General features: G+C 40.6%; 1 protein-coding gene and 2 long non-coding RNA genes across 6 annotated transcripts; 2 read left to right on the top strand and 1 right to left on the bottom strand.

The window, feature by feature from the left end:
• The first annotated feature begins 151 nt into the window (after nucleotides 1-151).
• Nucleotides 152-1,296, top strand: LOC124280421. 4 transcript variants are annotated; one of them, XR_006899677.1, is made up of 3 exons: nucleotides 152-378; nucleotides 666-892; nucleotides 1,242-1,296. It is a non-coding gene; the product is annotated as an uncharacterized LOC124280421 (long non-coding RNA). The 4 variants fall into 4 exon arrangements; XR_006899678.1 differs by lacking the exons at nucleotides 666-892; nucleotides 1,242-1,296 and adding exons at nucleotides 556-605; nucleotides 955-1,019; XR_006899676.1 differs by lacking the exon at nucleotides 1,242-1,296 and adding an exon at nucleotides 955-1,001.
• A 1,818-nt stretch (nucleotides 1,297-3,114) lies between these two features.
• Nucleotides 3,115-17,946, top strand: LOC124280422. Its single transcript, XR_006899679.1, has 3 exons — nucleotides 3,115-3,325; nucleotides 7,207-7,210; nucleotides 17,929-17,946. It is a non-coding gene; the product is annotated as an uncharacterized LOC124280422 (long non-coding RNA).
• On the bottom strand, nucleotides 5,115-17,617 carry LOC124280416. Its single transcript, XM_046716351.1, has 23 exons — nucleotides 17,409-17,617; nucleotides 14,937-15,194; nucleotides 14,151-14,649; nucleotides 13,737-13,777; nucleotides 12,309-12,732; nucleotides 11,900-12,010; nucleotides 11,623-11,672; nucleotides 11,099-11,218; nucleotides 10,284-10,403; nucleotides 9,703-9,825; nucleotides 9,418-9,492; nucleotides 9,088-9,209; nucleotides 8,655-8,756; nucleotides 8,203-8,292; nucleotides 7,980-8,087; nucleotides 7,579-7,783; nucleotides 7,135-7,284; nucleotides 6,939-7,024; nucleotides 6,645-6,715; nucleotides 6,246-6,316; nucleotides 5,814-5,973; nucleotides 5,567-5,640; nucleotides 5,115-5,362 (listed from the first exon to the last, which is right to left on the bottom strand). Exons 2-23 carry the CDS (start codon nucleotides 15,154-15,156, stop codon nucleotides 5,298-5,300), a joined length of 3,087 nt encoding a protein of 1,028 aa, XP_046572307.1. The 5' UTR covers nucleotides 15,157-15,194; nucleotides 17,409-17,617; the 3' UTR covers nucleotides 5,115-5,297.

The raw sequence follows: 17,946 nt of genomic DNA, 5'->3' as shown, positions 1-17,946 counted from the left end.
TAAGGCTGTCCGGAGGTGATCGAGGGGTCACACCTGTACATGTTACAGATGTATGAATGTAAGGCTGTACTGGGGTGGTAGAGGCGTCACACCTGTACATGTTACAGATGTATGAATGTAAGGCTGTACTGGGGTGGTAGAGGCGTCACACCTGTACATGTTACAGATGTATGAATGTAAGGCTGTACTGAGGTGGTTGAGGGGTCACACCTGTACATGTTACAGATGTATGAATGTAAGGCTGTCCGGAGGTGATCGAGGTGTCACACCTGTGCATGTTACAGATGTATGAATGTAAGGCTGTACTGGGGTGGTGGAGGTGCCACACCTGTACATGTTACAGATGTATGAATGTAAGGCTGTACTGAGGTGGTGGAGGTGTCACACCTGTACATGTTACAGATGTATGAATGTAAGGCTGTACTGGGGTGGTGGTGGTGTCACACCTGTACATGTTACAGATGTATGAATGTAAGGCTGTATTGACGTGGTGGAGGTCTCACACCTGTACATGTTACAGATGTATGAATGTGAGGCTGTACTGAGGTTTTGGAGGCGTCACACCTGTTCATGTTACAGATGTATGAATGTAAGGCTGTACTGGGGTGGTGGAGGTGCCACACCTGTACATGTTACAGATGTAAGGCTGTACTGAGGTTTTGGAGGCGTCACACCTGTTCATGTTACAGATGTATGAATGTAAGGCTGTACTGAGGTTTTGGAGGCGTCACACCTGTTCATGTTACAGATGTATGAATGTAAGGCTGTACTGAGGTTTTGGAGGCGTCACACCTGTTCATGTTACAGATGTATGAATGTGAGGCTGTACTGAGGTTTTGGAGGCGTCACACCTGTTCATGTTACAGATGTATGAATGTAAGGCTGTACTGAGGTTTTGGAGGCGTCACACCTGTTCATGTTACAGATGTATGAATGTGAGGCTGTACTGGGTAGGTGGAGGTGCCACACCTGTACATGTTACAGATGTATGAATGTAAGGCTGTACTGGGGTGGTGGTGTCACACCTGTACATGTTACAGATGTATGAATGTAAGGCTGTATTGAGGTGGTGGAGGGGTCACACCGGTACATGTTACAGATGTATGAATGTAAGGTTGTACTGAGGTGGTGGAGATGTCACACCGGTACATGTTACAGATGTATGAATGTGAGGCAGTACAGGTGGTGGAGATGTCACACCGGTACATGTTACAGATGTATGAATGTAAGGCTGTACTGAGGTGGTAGAGGCGTCACACCTGTACATGTTACAGATGTATGAATGTAAGGCTTTACTGACGTGATAGAGATGTCACACCTGTACATGTTACAGACGTATGAATGTAAGGCTGTACTGGGGTGGTGGAGGCGTCACACCTGTACATGTTACAGATGTATGAATGTAAGGCTGTACTGAGGAGGTGGAGGTGCCACACCTGTACATGTTACAGATGTATGAATGTAAGGCTGTACAGGTGGTGGAGGTGTCACACCTGTACATGTTACAGATGTATGAATGTAAGGCTGTACTGAGGTGGTGGGGGTGCCACACCTGTTCATGTTACAGATGTATGAATGTAAGGCTGTACTGAGGAGGTGGAGGTGTCACACCTGTTCACGTTACAGATGTATGAATGTAAGGCTGTACTGAGGAGGTGGAGGTGCCACACCTGTTCATGTTACAGATGTATGAATGTAAGGCTGTACTGAGGTGATAGAGATGTCACACCTGTACATGTTACAGATGTATGAATGTAAGGCTGTACAGGTGGTGGAGGTGTCAAACCTGTACATGTTACAGATGTATGAATGTAAGGCTGTACTGAGGTGGTGGAGGTGCCACACCTGTTCATGTTACAGATGTATGAATGTAAGGGTGTACTGAGGTGATAGAGATGTCACACCTGTACATGTTACAGATGTATGAATGTAAGGCTGTACTGAGGAGGTGGAGGTGCCACAACTATTCATGTTACAGATGTATGAATGTAAGGCTGTACTGAGGTGGTGGAGGTGCCACACCTGTTCATGTTACAGATGTATGAATGTAAGGCTGTACTGAGGTGGTAGAGGCGTCACACCTGTACATGTTACAGATGTAAGAATGTAAGGCTGTACTGAGGTGGTGGAGGTGACACACCTGTACATGTTACAGATGTATGAATGTAAAGTTGTACTGGGGTGGTGGAGGTGACACACCTGTTCATGTTTCAGATGTATGAATGTGAGGCAGTACAGGTGGTGGAGATGTCACACATGTTGATGTTGTTGATGCAAATTGTGCTTTCTAAATACATGTACGTTGCGCCTGAATGAATTACACGTATACCGTCTAGCTGACGTCTTTTTGCGCCTTGTTACATGTATGTATCTGCCATATGTTCGCATTGTTTTATTGAAACCAGTCTCAAAGACCCCCAATGTGCTAGGCTCATAACATTGGTGGGCTTGGTGATGTTTAGAAGCATATGAAAGTTTTCCCAACTCCTAACTGATGACAATTGAAATCGATGAAACTAATCGCATACCGATTATTGAAACTTTCGTCCATAATTATTATTTATTGTGAATTTCATTTTTTGAAACAGCGTTTGTGATCCGGTTACCAGTATAAATTCCGATTAAAGTATTTTAGTAATAATATGTTCTAACGTTGATTTGAGTTGAGGTCGTTCTTTGTAGATTACTGTTATTGAGTCAGGTAATCGTATACTTTTAGAACAACTGACTGTTGGCCGTATGAACGGGCTTTTACGAAAGTTGTATAGAAGTTGTATATCCATAAAATTAGTGTCATTCTTTGTCATCTCAACTAACATGCCCATCAAAGGTACTAAGAAGGTGTTTGTTTTCACCAAACTGTTAAATATTGCATTTTGCTCCATGGTCTGCAGTTATTGTAAAACAAATGACAAATATATGGCACAACAAACAGAGCGAGCAATGTTCACAGTACAACAATACATTAAATCAGATTGTGTATGTTATCATCAAAAGATTATCAGTTTTATACAAAAACTAACGGGGCATATGCCCTTACTGCAACAACTATCTTATCAAATAAAATCAGTTTAACGGTAATTCGCTTCACAAAGACCTGTGTACTGTGCCATTAGGCTTGTTCAACTATCCCTGTTTCGGCTTTGGCCAAAATAAAAATATGTTTAAACCAACTCCTGTTTCATAAAAATATTTGAGGACGTGATGTGTTCCACATGAGAGTCGATTTTGTATATGTATGTCAAATTATGTCAAAGATGAATTTCACATTCTTTAAAAATGTCCACATTGATATTCGTGAAACATATGTTACAAATATACTGTTGTACATCAATATGAACTACCCAATACGTTCTTTACGAAGCAGTAATACCTGGCCTCAAGAAGCTTTACATTAAAGATGCCGTATTTACTCAGCTCATATAATTGCTGTGAACTACTCACGGCTTTGTTAAATTGTAGCCTTTATGTATGTAGGCCAAAAGCTTTTCTACTGAATAAAATAACTTATTGATCGATGCTATGACGTTATATTACGTTATATTTTTGACCTACATAAGTACAGATTCAGTATAGAAAGTAGCCCAATATATCGCGAGTCAAGTCCACTCTTGTTGTCCTTACTTATCCACTCTATCAGTCTCATTCTGTCGAGCGTCCTGAGTCACTCTTATAAAGTATGCACGGAGTCGGAAGATCAGACCTAGATCAGTATGGGTGAAGTATGTACAATGTAGATGTATTTATAACATTGCCACGCGGCTGTGTGCGATAGGCTGAGATCATCTATGTCATGTCTGTAGTGTCGTGAGAGATAAAGTACAAGGAAGTTGGAATACCCAATCTCAACTGCATAACAAGAATGTTAGTATTAGTATTAGTTGAGTTATTCAATGTGCCGTTACCGTATTAAGTTGTTTAAACATCGTATCCTTGAATATAAAAATACACAATTGTTTTTTAATAGTTTTATTAATATTCAATCAATTTTTATAGTTCCGACATGCCCCCAAAAATAGTTATAATGACCACATGAAACTTGGATGTTTTTGATATATGACGATTATATCTGTCTGCGTTTAGGTCACTACGACCGGGAGTTCAACACTCAGTATAAAGGTAATTCTACGTCTTGCCACCTTAGATTTGATATGTGGCAGGTATTGTTCCATTCAAAACATCACTTTAATCTTACGTTTCATAATCTAAATATCTTAAAATATAACTTGTACACATCACAATTTGATTTATCCTCTTTACAGCCCGCACCATACGCTTCTCAAATAAATACAAATCCATATCCAGTGAGTGAGTTTAGTTTTGTGCCGCACTCAGCAATACTCCAGCTATATGGAGGCGGTCTGTAAATAATCGAGTCTGAACCAGACAATCAAGCGTTCAACAGCATGAGCATCGACCTGCGCAATTGGGAACCGATTACATGTGTGAACCACGTCAACGAGCCTGACCACCCGATCCCGTTAGTCACCTCTTACGACAAGCATGGGTTACCGAAGGTTCATTCTAACCCGGATCTTCACGGGTCAAATCCATATCCAAATGGTAATGATCTCACGTAATAACTTTTATATACTGTTTGTTGTTCCATCTGTAAAATGTACATCACAACATTGTTTTGGATGCCTTGTATCCGGCATTTCTCGAAGTCTACACCGGATTTACACCATTTTAAAGAATACAGTCTGATTCAACAAAATATGTCCTCCACATTCATATAACTGTTCTTATGTTACTGTCCTAACCAAATCCAATTCATGATTACCTGAAATTATTTAAACAGTTATAACTAAATCCTAATTCATAATGAGTTCACATTTGCAAAATATTACCTGAAATTGTTCAATAACAGAAACCCGATATGTCAGAACCTTACCAAATCATGAGTTTGATATGTATAGAACAACTGGAGATACGTTTTGTGTCTGTTAACCAACATTTTGACAATGCTTTATTTTGAATAGATTTTGACCAGGATAGTTTATTTGAAACAACAGCAATCTCAAATAATTGAAATATTCAACCTTTTATCACTCGAAAATCAAATCTCACTTTTACCTATGTTAACCACAAAATCTATAGACCAGTGCGTCATTTTATTCGAAATGAAATGTCAATCTACTGAACCACAGAGTTAATTGTAAGTGGCGTCAGACAGTAGGTCTCATAAATATATGGAACAGATTGTTTAAATGGGCGCGGTAAAGTAGAAGGGTTAAATTCTTTCAAATCATTGTATATATAAAACCCTCCCCATCTGGAAGCCACAAGGCGGTCCATCAGCTGTCACCACTGATTGAAAATTCCTTGGCGACGCATTCATCCCGGTCTTCATCACTCACCACTGAAAATGGAATTTATCGTCAGTAACTTATATAACTTGCGGTATCCTAATCTCACTCCCAATTAATACAATATTAAGGCATCATGTGATTTGATACATATTACAAAGCACACATTTCTGGATCTTCCCTCAAGAGCAGTCAGTTTATAGCACGCGTCTATTCCCTGTTATACGTGCATTATGTCTCTAACGTGTCTGACATACCTAGGCGTCTCACGTCATGCCTGGTGCTGTCTTCCACACATTTCACTTGCATCAAGCTGAACAAAACACGGAAACTGTAAATAAAATATAAAAACTTTAAAACTCCACATCAGTATGACAATGTAAAAATACATTTACATGTATATTCTGAAAAAACCCACATTCTATTCTATTCTATACTCTTTCATCCTTTTATTAGAACATCAACATTATAATATGTTCAACCTTAAAATAGGTATAATTCTACCTCCTCCCTTGTTTCTGTATTACACAGGAACCGGTTGGTTTTCGATCAAATTCCCTGGTGAGTTTGTCAATATTTCCCCTGTCATACAGTCGCCACCGGCCTCGGTCATCATGCCACTGCCACAGAACGTGAGGTTTCTCAGCAGTTGGTACACCATGACCTGATGATGATGAAAGTTGGAGCATCATGTTGACATATATGTTTGTGATAATAATTTTGATCTGTAATAAAAATAAATCACCAAGATGACAAACACGTACACTTTACACACATTACAGTGTATTCATTCTACAAACGCATCAAATGCATTCTCCTCTCTTGGATGTTAGATGAACAATATATCTATATTGTAACAGTTAACGACAGTGTAAACTCGTGTGTCGTAACACAGATCTCACATGATACCATTGTTTGAAATGACACAAATGTCACCTTTCTGGGAAGCAACATCATCTGTGTGTGTCCTCTTTCTCTGTGCCGAAGGTATGATATCTTCTAGGGAGCTGTATATAAAACGAATGTCCTAATCATGATCACATTGACATGTGCATGTGTACTGAGTGATGCATTGTAGATTATTTAAGTACTGACACCGTTGGTTAAATCTTGTACTGCAAAGTACTATATAACTGTGAATTTCAGAAAATGAAATATGATTATGCCACGTTCATTAATGAACCAGAATTATCGTTTAAAAAGCATTGAACTTATCAATATTGTCATCTCTTTCATTTACATTTTAAGAAGTTTGATTTGACATTAAATAACTTAATAAAAGTTAGGTTTACTATGCTCTACAGACAAGATAATATGAGGAGGTGAATTCATTACCATATCACAAGTTCCATTTTTCCTTCATACCCATAGTTACAGGACTGAATCATACCATTGTGCCACCTGACCTGGAAATAAATATATTCAATAAACATTACTTATACTTACTAGGGGTTTCGATAAGGGTAAATAAATGAAACTAATGATGGAAAGTGTGAACATCAGTTATCTATAAGTGTGCTAAATATGGCTAGATTGCTCCTGAGTACTGGGTGCGATTCGTTCTTTCACCTGTCTACAAAGGAAATGTGCACTCATTATTCAACATTGCTTATATAAGGTCCTCCTCACTTTCACTTTGCCATCTTGCCTTTTCCTGATGATAACACCAGTGTTACCAACGTCCCCGTCTTTATCGCCACTTGACCAGTCAGCGCCTGCAAATAGAGGGGAAAAGCAACGTAAACCTAAATGTCGAACTATTACTTCTGTGTTTACTTTGTTCACCGAAATGATAATGCATTGCCAAATACATCAGGCTTCGTACCTCTTCTCACTCTGCACCCAATCTCAATCAGCTCATTCTGACTAAGGATCCTTGGCTGGTTATCCACTTCAGTGATGTCATACATGCCCTCGTAGCCAAACCTGTATCGGCATGCAAAATCGTTCAAGTCCCACTGAACCCAGACGTAGTCTGAAACAGACCTAGAGTTGCAGAATTTACTCTACAAAAATGTTATCAATTATTGTACATGCAATAAGAACACTACATGGTAAGTGTTACATACACTTGATTTACAACTTACGTTCGTCTTTAGAACGGTCAGTCTGTTTAATACTTCCATGTAAAATAACATGGTTACCTTTCCCCTTCCACCCCTGGAATGGCCAATGTGACACAGATACGAGCATGTCATTCTACATGTAAACTTCCTCTTCTGTCAGTGGAATAGGCAATGTGTGTAACATAACAAGACGTATTACTCACTGTCATCATCAGCATGGTTGATAATTGTTCCTGGTCCATTTAAATCCTGGTTTTGGGACTTCCAGTCAGGACCTCTGATAACCCTTGACCCAAGGGGAGGCAAGTCCTTGAGCTCCTTAATGTTGTCATATCCTTGAGGGTCATCATCCACGAGGCCAGTGTCCTTTGTTTCTAATTTCGCCTTTACTTCTTGAATGACGTAACGCTGTAGGTAAATAAATGTCGTGTATTCTTGCCAGTTCTGTGTATCTAGATATAGTAAATTACCTTGAGATAAATACAATTAGTATCTAAAGAGTTCCTCATTTATATAATCAATCGCCCCATCAGACGCGTGTATGCATGCATACGTTGCAACTGTCTTTACAAGGAATGGACTACCGGAGAGGAAACTGGGTTACCTTCTCTTGAGGAGACATATCTCCGATGAAGACATCTGTCAGTGCATCCATGGCCTCGCTCGAGAATTCATGAGATTTTATTAACATGTACATTTTTCCAATGCTTTCCTGAAAAAAAATGTTGATGTTTTAAACACCCATGTCCTCACCAGAAACTATAATGTGTAAGTAAATATGTGTGAAGAATGTAAAACTGCAATAAAATGAGGTGTTGTTCACTTACCTGTACTCTGTAGTAGGTACATAAAGTTGCAATGTCCTTTCCTTCAACAATGTTTCCATCGCTAAGTTTTGACAGAGGGGTCAGGAATGACTAGGAACAGGTTAAATGATAAGTAACACAACAGTAAACCAAATGGAGCATTGAAATGGTGTCCTAATAGATACTTGAAAACTATATACGTATCTATACAGAAACGTCACTATTGTACAGTAGAAGTAGATCATCCACAAAGACTTGTCATTACTACCAATTACAACCTCAAGAATGCATCTCAAACTTAAATATCCAGATTATAAAATGCATGCCTAATATTATATGGTGTACTGATTGCTACGAATATACTTGTGATGTGATAGCTCTTTTCTTAACAGTCATAAAAGAAACTCTAGATGTAGATTGTATTGCCGGAATAGGACCCGTCATGAACCACCACAGGGGCATTGTACACGTACCCTGTCCGCAGATGCGACAGGAACCCATGTTATTGGGTTTGGAGTTGTACTGCTCTTCTTGAGGGAGAGTTCACTCATTAGTTGGATCAGCTCGACCTTGGTCTAAAACAAACAAAAAAAATATAAAAAGGTATATATTTTACCTTGCACATGTACAGGTTTTCATGACATGCCAGTATAATATATAGATGGCGGTTAAGTGTTATCAACAACCACCTTCACCTGAGGCATCCACTGGTTCACATAAAACCTTCGAGAATATCACTGATTGTGATTCTGATCCTAATTCTGTCAAAAACATAATACTTTAGAATACCTTATTGGACTTATCAACTTATAGTACTTACGTCTTCTTCTGACAAAATGCTGACTACAAGGGAACTACCTCACAGCATCGCCAGAGTTGCCTGATCTAGAATGTTAATGAACGTACACTGAGATCTGTTGAGGGGGTATCTGATCCTGTTGGGTGGGTGTCGTCAGTGGCCAAGCCGTCTGTGATAAAGATTATCCTTGGCCTGATCTTGTGCACTCTTCCAACGCTTAGTACTCCCCCTGTGACAGTCATTATATTTGGTTTACTTTTCCTATAACGAGACCTGATATGATGCTGTTTGGAAAGGTATCTTTATGACTTCAAAACGTGAACTCTGACATTATGACTATGACTAACATCGATATAGTCTCATTTTAATTCATAATCTGGTTAAACCGACATTAAAATGGAAAATGATACAAATTTAGAACAACGTGGACATCGTACCTCCTTCTTTCACTGTCGCAACACACACCAGGAGAGCTTCGAATATCGGACTTTTCCCATAACAGACCAGACTTTCTGTTGCAAAAGCATACCACAAGAATTGATTAACTGTTCAGGCAGTGATGACATCACGTGTATTAACACGTTGTACATAATATGTAGTATGCTTCTCTTGAAGTGAAGAACTGTTACATGGCATATGCACTGCAGAGCAGTGTCTTACTTTTACGACTTGCATGCGTGATAAAATCAACGATGTAACGAATATCCAGTTTTAGCAGTTACCTATAGCATCTCGGACAGCTCCGTAGTCGTTGGTGAGCTGCTGGACAACCTTGGCTCCTCCTCCCAGTGACACCACACCTACATTCTCCTCTACTCCGTGCTGAGCAGCTGTATCCTCAATTCCTGAGACAAAATGTTATTAAGTAGCTCATAAGTGATGTGTTACATATCTAGTCTGTGTTACCTTGGTCTGAAACTGATTCAGAAATCGTAAAACACGATTCAACAATTCAAGTCGTAATAACGTTAAAAACCGTAACATTCCAAAGAAGGCAAACACTGTCATTTGAACTGGAAACGAGAGGGTATCCGTGGTCCTGGATATGGAAGCTGTCTGGGGCCATACAATAAACAACAGCATATTGTGGTGCACTTTGGGGACATTTATTGTAAGCAATTAAGAACCACAAAATGTAGAAAGCTGAGGTTCAGAACGTATAAATCAGCACAGGTATTATCGGTATATCATCTGGTATCATCACAACTTGAACTGGACTAAGACACGCATACTAACAAGTCTGAAACAAACAAAGCCATCATTACAATAATGAAAAGGGTTTGACTCAAATATTTATACAAACCATCTACAAAGTTGTTGGCAATCTGCTTGACTTCCTCTAGGCCTTCCAGCCCAATGCTGTCTGACACATCCAAACATAACACAGTGTCCATGCCCATTGCCCTTGGTGGTGGTGTAACTTCTGGAACATTCACAATTAGCATTCTGTATACAGAGACGTATCATCGGCATGTCATCAGTATGTCACATGAATCAACTTCACACATAGGTATCTTGCAGAAAGGTTAATAGCATCAGCATACCAGATAACCCGTGAAGATCCGGGTTAGAATTGGTCTTCAGTAACACATGCCTGTCTTAAAGGACGACTAACGGGATCGAGTGGTCAGGCACGCTGACTTGGTTGACACAAGACCTGGTATCCCAGGTGTGTAGAACGATGCGCATGATGTTTATCACTGGATTGTCTGGTCCAGACTCGATTATTTACATATAGCTGGAATATTGCTGAGTGCGGCGTTAAACAACAAACCGACCAACCAGCATACAAGATAAGTAACATCTAGGAACAAGGAAAGTGTTTTATGAGACATCCTTCGTTTGAGGAACGACTGTTGGGGCAGCCTCAGATATCACCTGGACAACAAACTTAAAACAAAGGTTTCGGTTTTCCACCTGTTTACAGGACAGCAAACATGTACAACCAGTGTGTCAGTGGTTATGGAAAAGGTAACAATAAGGCATGAGTGTTTCTCCGTAAATGAGACAAGGGAAACGTCTATGTGTAATGTACCCAATTGTTCCGAAATGAATACACTAGATAATGTGCGCATCATCTATAGTCTGTGACAACGCACTTCTGATGTAACCGCCTACCTTCAACCAGAGCTGCAGCCACAGCGTCAGTCAAACGTCTCACTTCCGGGTCAGATGAGCTGTCTCCCACATTAGCGACATTAAGGGAGTCCAAGAGCTGCTCAGCCTCTTCGTACTTTTCTGTTGAATGTATTAAGATATCATTAAAAACATCAAACTACCATATTCTACAAATGAAGCAGCAGTCTACAATTCTAAAATGCTTGGGTGTTATTTGAAGCAGATGTAATACCCCAAGATTTTGAGTTAAATACAGATTGTCAGTGCCCTATCTGTATTATCCTCAGATACAAATTTCTTTGGTTGTAACGAGTGCGAAGACCAACTGCGAGAACAGCTGCATCAAACATTGTTAGCCCTATAAGTATTTTTTGTTATTATGATTTTCTATATTGTTCACAGTATTACATTTTACAGTTGCATACTGACCACCCTGGAGAATATATGTGTGCAGGAAGGTTAGGACAACACATTGAGATGAACACACATTAAGATGAATTAAGCTGAGGTGGGAAAGAACTCACGTTTTACGGGTACTTCTCCTTTTGGTTGACACGGGATGTCTTGTTCGGATCTGACAACAGTTTGGGAAAACCATTACTGAAAGCTGGACATCTGCATGTCATGTATGCATATATTACATGTGTAGAAACATTGGACATTATATGCGTAAAGTTTTGACATGTGGTCATGGGCGTTGATTGTAAAATGTTGCTAAAACGGGGATGCAAGTATGAGGAGATAACATGACTGTCAGTGAATGAAAACTATATCGCAAGTGGTTCCGTCTGTTCATAATACCTTGATGGAGGGATAACTACATCCCCCTCAATCCCAGCACCTTCAGAAGACGCAGCTGTGCCGATTGTAGCTGGACCTGACATTTGCTGCTCATCTGTTCCTTCGCCTGATCTGGAGAAAAGAAGTCATTAGAAATTAAAGAAATTTGTGAATGGACACTCGTTGAAGTTATTTTGTAAATTTATTTAAAGAATGACACTCTCATCGAGTGTAAATGTGGACATATCAATGCGAAATTTGAAGCATAATTCCTTTGTTTCTACGTCCAAAGGTAATATATTAGAAATTCCATGAATCGCATAGAGTTATGCCGAGCAGTGGACAAGTTTGTAGTACCAAGAAAGCCTGTTTTTGTTGATTTGTTTATGTGTACGGGGTATCGTTATTATCACATAGGATGGATGCTCACATTTCATAGCTTGCTGCTTTCGTGGGTTCATTGTTGTCAGCGATGGATGTCGGTGGGACAGTAGGTTCAGTGTTCCGGGAAGTGTCGGGTGCCACTTCCTTCTCCATATACACCGGGTATGCCGTTTGTTGGAACTGTTCTACTGACATTGAGATAAATGGGAAACCCGCCTTTCCAGTCAGTGAAAGCATGTCATGAGGCTCGGGGATCAGTGTATGTTCAGAGTGTGTTGGTTCCTTGTCCTGTCGATTTGCTGGTGTCTTCGTCAACACCGTTTCCAAGAAGGTCTGTGTAACCTCTCTCATCTCCTTCAATCCTCTTCCCATATCAACACGAATGCTGTCCATATGTCCATTCACCTCTCGCTGCATCATTCTAAAGTCGTTTTCCATAGATTGCAATCTACGCTCGACCTCTGTCATATCTGTCAATTATAAGTCACATACTCAAGTTGCATACTCATATATGTTGTTTTGTGTGTCAGGAGTCGTATTCGATGTAATTTAAATATACCTGTGGTGTACAATAAAACTGTAAAGGCCAACAAGCAAATTTATAATTTGGAGAATGGTGCAGTAAATTAATAACATAAAAAATCACATACAGTAAAGTAAACACAAATTACGTCTTTTGACATGGAAGTTGTTTATTGGCAATCTTATAAAAGAATATAAGTATTTGAACCAGGGAAAAATTGTGTTTACATGGCCTGAGAAACGAAGCCTAGCAGTTGATGTTCGAACTTCACAAGATTAGCAAAAAACATGACATATTCAAGTAGAATGACCAGCAATGTTCACCTTAAAAGGCTAGACAACCAGACGCTTTTAACTTCAAACTCAACGCAACCTCAGTGCAGAAGTCAGAAAAAAACACCTCACTCCTCTATTCATCGTTCTGGAACAGGTCCGCCATACCACGCTTCGGTGAAAACAACGTGCACATGGAGAGCTTTCGGTTCGCTTCAGTCATCAGATGCTTTTACAGGTGCCAGTTACACAAAGACGTTCGGAGTCAGATTATTTTTAAAATGACCGGGGTCGGATCATACCTGTGGAGCAGCCTACATTCGATCACAGACCCAGGTGTGTACATTAAGACGCACTGTTACAGACTAGCATATAGTAACTAACCAGTGACCCAAATGGTTGAAGCGCTAGTGAGCAGCACTTGGTGCGGGATATCAGCACTATATAAAACTTTGAATGTGTGTATGTTTAGGATCAGTTTGGCATCAATGCACAAGGAGCGCGCGCGCACGCACACACACACACACACACACACACACACCGTGTCAACTTGCTTGTGAACCCGTCTTTGTTGTTTGTGTGTTACAATACCTTTTGCCTTTGAGTGTACATACGGTGTATTTCAAACTAGATATGTGTGTGTGCGTCGTACCACGCTCATTATATTGACGGTACACACCTGTTACATTCTTCGCTGCCCCGGCGTTGGTGTCTAGCGGGCTATAAACAGTAAACGGCAATATAACCCAGGGAATTGTCATTTGTTACAGGAAACCTAACTCTGAGGATGAGCCGAACAACGTTTTACTTTGAAACCACACCAAACCTTACAGCAACAGTTTCTGGCGATTACGACTGACGTGTGGATTGTTCCAAATGATTTCACATGAAATAGTACGATATCGAGTATCATAAGAAAACAAAACATTTTGTACGGCAGTCACTGACTGTGGTTATTTTCAATATACAGTGTATACAATATACAATACACTTCGATTAGACTGATTTGTTTATCGTCTTCTATTAGAAATGGATACTTACACAATTTGCCTATCAACTGATACTTTCATGTTCATGTCGTACTAGTACTCACACGTTTGGCGGTAGTGTCTTTACCAGTGGATCCATTCCTGGAGCGAGGGGATCAGCATCAACGTCTTCACCACCACCTACATTTCCACCTGCTTCAACCTCCATACAGTCACCTGTACGTATATCTACCTCCAGCGTGAACTCTATTTCCCCCTTGCCCATCCCCAGCAGCAGCTGGTGGAACATCTCCCGCACAACCTCCTTGTCTGCAACCATTCTCTGTGAAGACTCCTCATCAGCATGTTGGAACACGAACAGCAGAGACCCACTGCAGACTGAAGTAAGTCTGGAAGCATACTTCATGAAAATGTCCTCAATAAATTTCCTGAGACGCGAAAACAGAGAGTTTGAAATGTGTTGTAATATTTCCCCACGCATGTCCCTAAACATTTCCTTCAGCCGTATTGTCCATGCTGAAGTCAATGTCTTGGCTGCGTCTTCTTCATGTACAGCAGCTCCATGCCATTTCAGCAGGATAACGGGGACGTTTTTATCACAAACTGTCGAAAAGAGGAAACGTGTTGTGATTTAAGCAGCAAAAGCAACCAAAACGTGTAATACACGAAAAATAAAAGTTAAGTCGACGTGATGGACGCCATTATCAGTAGTTAGAAACAAGCCAACAACCATAATTATAAAGGCACGGATTCTACTTCGACAATATTATCATATAATCCCATATGATTCTGTGAAATAAGGACTTTGTATTTACCGTATTGCGGCATCCTGCTTATATATGTTTGTGTCACAACCTGTAATCTCTAAAATAGTACACATGTGTTCCTACCTAAATGTTCCTCATCCTCCTTTGCCATTTGAAGGAAGTCCTTGGTTACGGTTATGTCAACAACTTTGTTGTTGGAACCTATTTGTGTAATAAAGTTTCCGCGAATTTCTCGGAACTGTATTTCACCCCCATCTCGAATAGAACCATCAGTTTGTGTTGTTTTGTCAACAGTGTAAGGGGGTCCACCGGGGTGGTTTTTGGTACGGCGAGTATCTGTCATGGCATCTGATATGAGAGGAATTCCAGTATCAGTTGTATCTGTTGAGTATAAATTCATGGCGCTATTATAGACAGTTACTCTGCATGTTAAAGACCGCACGTGGCGGACGGCCGGTAGCCCAGACATTAGACACAAAGTGTTCTGGTTAAAATAAACTTCAGTACATTCACCTATATATTCCCATGAAAAACAGTTGGAATAAATATTTATGATATTATGCCATAATTAGAACTGAATTCCTGTACACGTATTTGTTACTTGGAACAAACGTGGAATGAACGTCTAAAACACTCAAACTCATGACTTCAGTTAAGGAACATGTACATATATACTAGGCACATAAAGAAACTGTGCATACAAAAATTTAAAATCTAAATTTATCAAACCTGTGTAGACACATAAGGATTTAAACTCAGAGATTAGTAACATGTATCCAACATGCATGCACGTGCCACGTTCCGTGACGTCAGTGGGTTCGTCTTTGAGACGTGCAACACGTTGTTGCACGTGCATTCCGGGAAAGAGAAACAGAGCAAATGAATGCCATACAGTACTGTCACTTTGGAAAGCTCAACCCCTGCCCTTGCGATCGCTCAAAAACTTAAACGGCTATTGAAACGCATAGCATGCCAAGGCTCACGTCTGCACAACGTCATGAGGCCATTGGGATGGTCCGTGGGGGAATGTCTCAACGACACGTGGCTGCACATTTCCACTGCCACCGGAACACCATTTCTGCACTACCAGAACACCAATTAATGACGTCATCGATCGGTCACGTTCTGGACGTCCACGTGTAACAACACCAAGACAGGACAGATGGATAAGGGTGACCCATCTTCGCCACAGGTTTCAGACTGCAGTGATGACTGCCCGAACCTTCCCAGGACTTCGCCGTATCCACCCCAACACAGTTCGACAACGTTTACGTCATCACGGGATCAGACCACGACGTCCCGCCATACGGCATATCCTGACAAAACGTCATCGACAAGCTCGCCGAATGTGGTGCCGAAATCATGTCCGCAGACCCTTGTTTTGGTGGAGAAATGTTGTTTTTACAGATGAGTCCAGGTTTAACATTTCCCATAGTGATGGACGTCAACGTGCCTATAGACGCGTGGGAGAACGTTATGCCTCGGCCTGTGCCTTGGAGAGGAATCGCTTTGGTGGTGGTGGTGGTTCCGTGATGATTTGGGGTGGCATAGCAGCACGCCAAAGAACACCTTTGGTGATTGTTCAGGGCAACTTAACTGGTGTGGGGTACAGATATCAGATTCTTCGACCTGTGGCAATTCCTTTTCTGCAACGTCATGGCCCTGGGTTAACATTCCAACAGGACAATGCCCGCCCTCATACGACAAGGGTTGCTATGGATTTCTTGCAACACCACAACGTTGACTTACTGCCTTGGCCTGCAAATTCACCGGGTTCCTCCGATAGAGCATGTTTGGGACGAGATGGATCGACGTCTACGTCGTCTTCCTCATCCGCCAGATAACGTCCTTGACCTTGCAATAGAACTTGAGAGAATCTGGCGTGACATCCCGCAAGCCTTCCTTGCACGTTTGATAGGCTCTATGCGTCGCCGATGCACTGCTGTTCTCAATGCCGATGGTGGACATACCCGTTATTGAGCTTGTGACATGGTCGTTAGACCCCTGTCCCGCTTGTAGACTCGTGACGTCATTGTGATTGACTTTTCAATTGAAATTCTCCCGACTTGTTATGGTCTCATGATCCCTCCATTAAAGTTTATATGTACCTTTGACATTGTTATCGTACTTATCAACTGGGATAATATATTGACAATGCACAGTTTCTTTATGTGCCTAGTATATATATTGTCAAAGACAAAACACCATCATGGCTTATCAAACTCAACTTGGAAATGTAACAATTTCATACCCATATTTAAGGATAACATATATCTCATCATTATCGATTTTTGCAGATTCTGTCGAACCTTAGTTCACTCTGTCTTTTCAATCTTCCGGCTGAAGCGGGATTGCTTACGACGGTGACCATCAATAATATGTATAACCTGTTATGTAGAATAAGAACCTAGTTTACACTTTACACGACTAAGCTGAAAGGTTCACGCTGTTTGTGTCTTTGAGGACATTACGTCAACTTGGAAAGCCATATTCATTTCAAAACTACAGACACGATTACATATACGATTACACAATGACCAGACAATTCTTCAGCAAAAATAATATCTACTGACATATTTCAACACTTTTTCCTACCTGCTGCAAAGCAAACTATTCATAACCACTTGATGACGCTCCTTGTGTGGCCGGCAAATACTGTCAAATACTGCGGTGTAAAATATGTCACTCCTCCTGAGATGACGGAAAAATTACCAACGGTCTATATATAGGTCATGCAGGAAAACCCACTGATTGCTTTGAATAAACCAGTCGATTCTGCTTAGCTAAGTCAACCATTAGGTCATCGTGACATAAGTGTCGTGTTATTGATTCAACTTCCTTTATCAGTCGCTTTTGCAGTGACTTGGGTTTGAAATACAACACGTAGAAATGCAATGTGGAAGGGAGGCAATTCGTCCGACCTTGCTGGAATCTTCACAACATAGATCTGTCGCATTTGTTTACATCGTATTTCCCACACCTGCGAGGCATCACACTGCCATGTAGCACCTCGAGTGAAAACATTTTTAGAACTAGATGTTTCTTCTTAAAAGATAGATAGGAGGAATTCACACTCTCGCTTGATTAATAACATCTTAAAGATGAAGTTCTTGAGTTGCATTTAGAAGTTGGA

Source organism: Haliotis rubra, unplaced genomic scaffold (genome assembly GCF_003918875.1).
Source record: "Haliotis rubra isolate DU_JTF1 unplaced genomic scaffold, ASM391887v1 Scf267, whole genome shotgun sequence".
Lineage (NCBI taxonomy): Eukaryota > Metazoa > Mollusca > Gastropoda > Lepetellida > Haliotidae > Haliotis > Haliotis rubra.
The sequence above is the reverse complement of the archived record's forward strand: the minus strand, read 5'-3'. Positions and strand labels throughout refer to the sequence as shown.

Excerpts from the sequence above, each read along its gene's own strand:
- LOC124280416 (XM_046716351.1), bottom strand. The coding sequence starts at position 15,156 with ATGACAGATACTCGCCGTACCAAAAACCACCCCGGTGGACCCCCTTAC. Across the intron at positions 12,733-13,736 it reads GGCAGCGAAGAATGTAACAG|ATATGACAGAGGTCGAGCGT; the intron begins GTGTGTACCGTC and ends TATAATTGACAG. Across the intron at positions 8,293-8,654 it reads CTGTCGCATCTGCGGACAGG|TCATTCCTGACCCCTCTGTC; the intron begins GTACGTGTACAA and ends ACCTGTTCCTAG.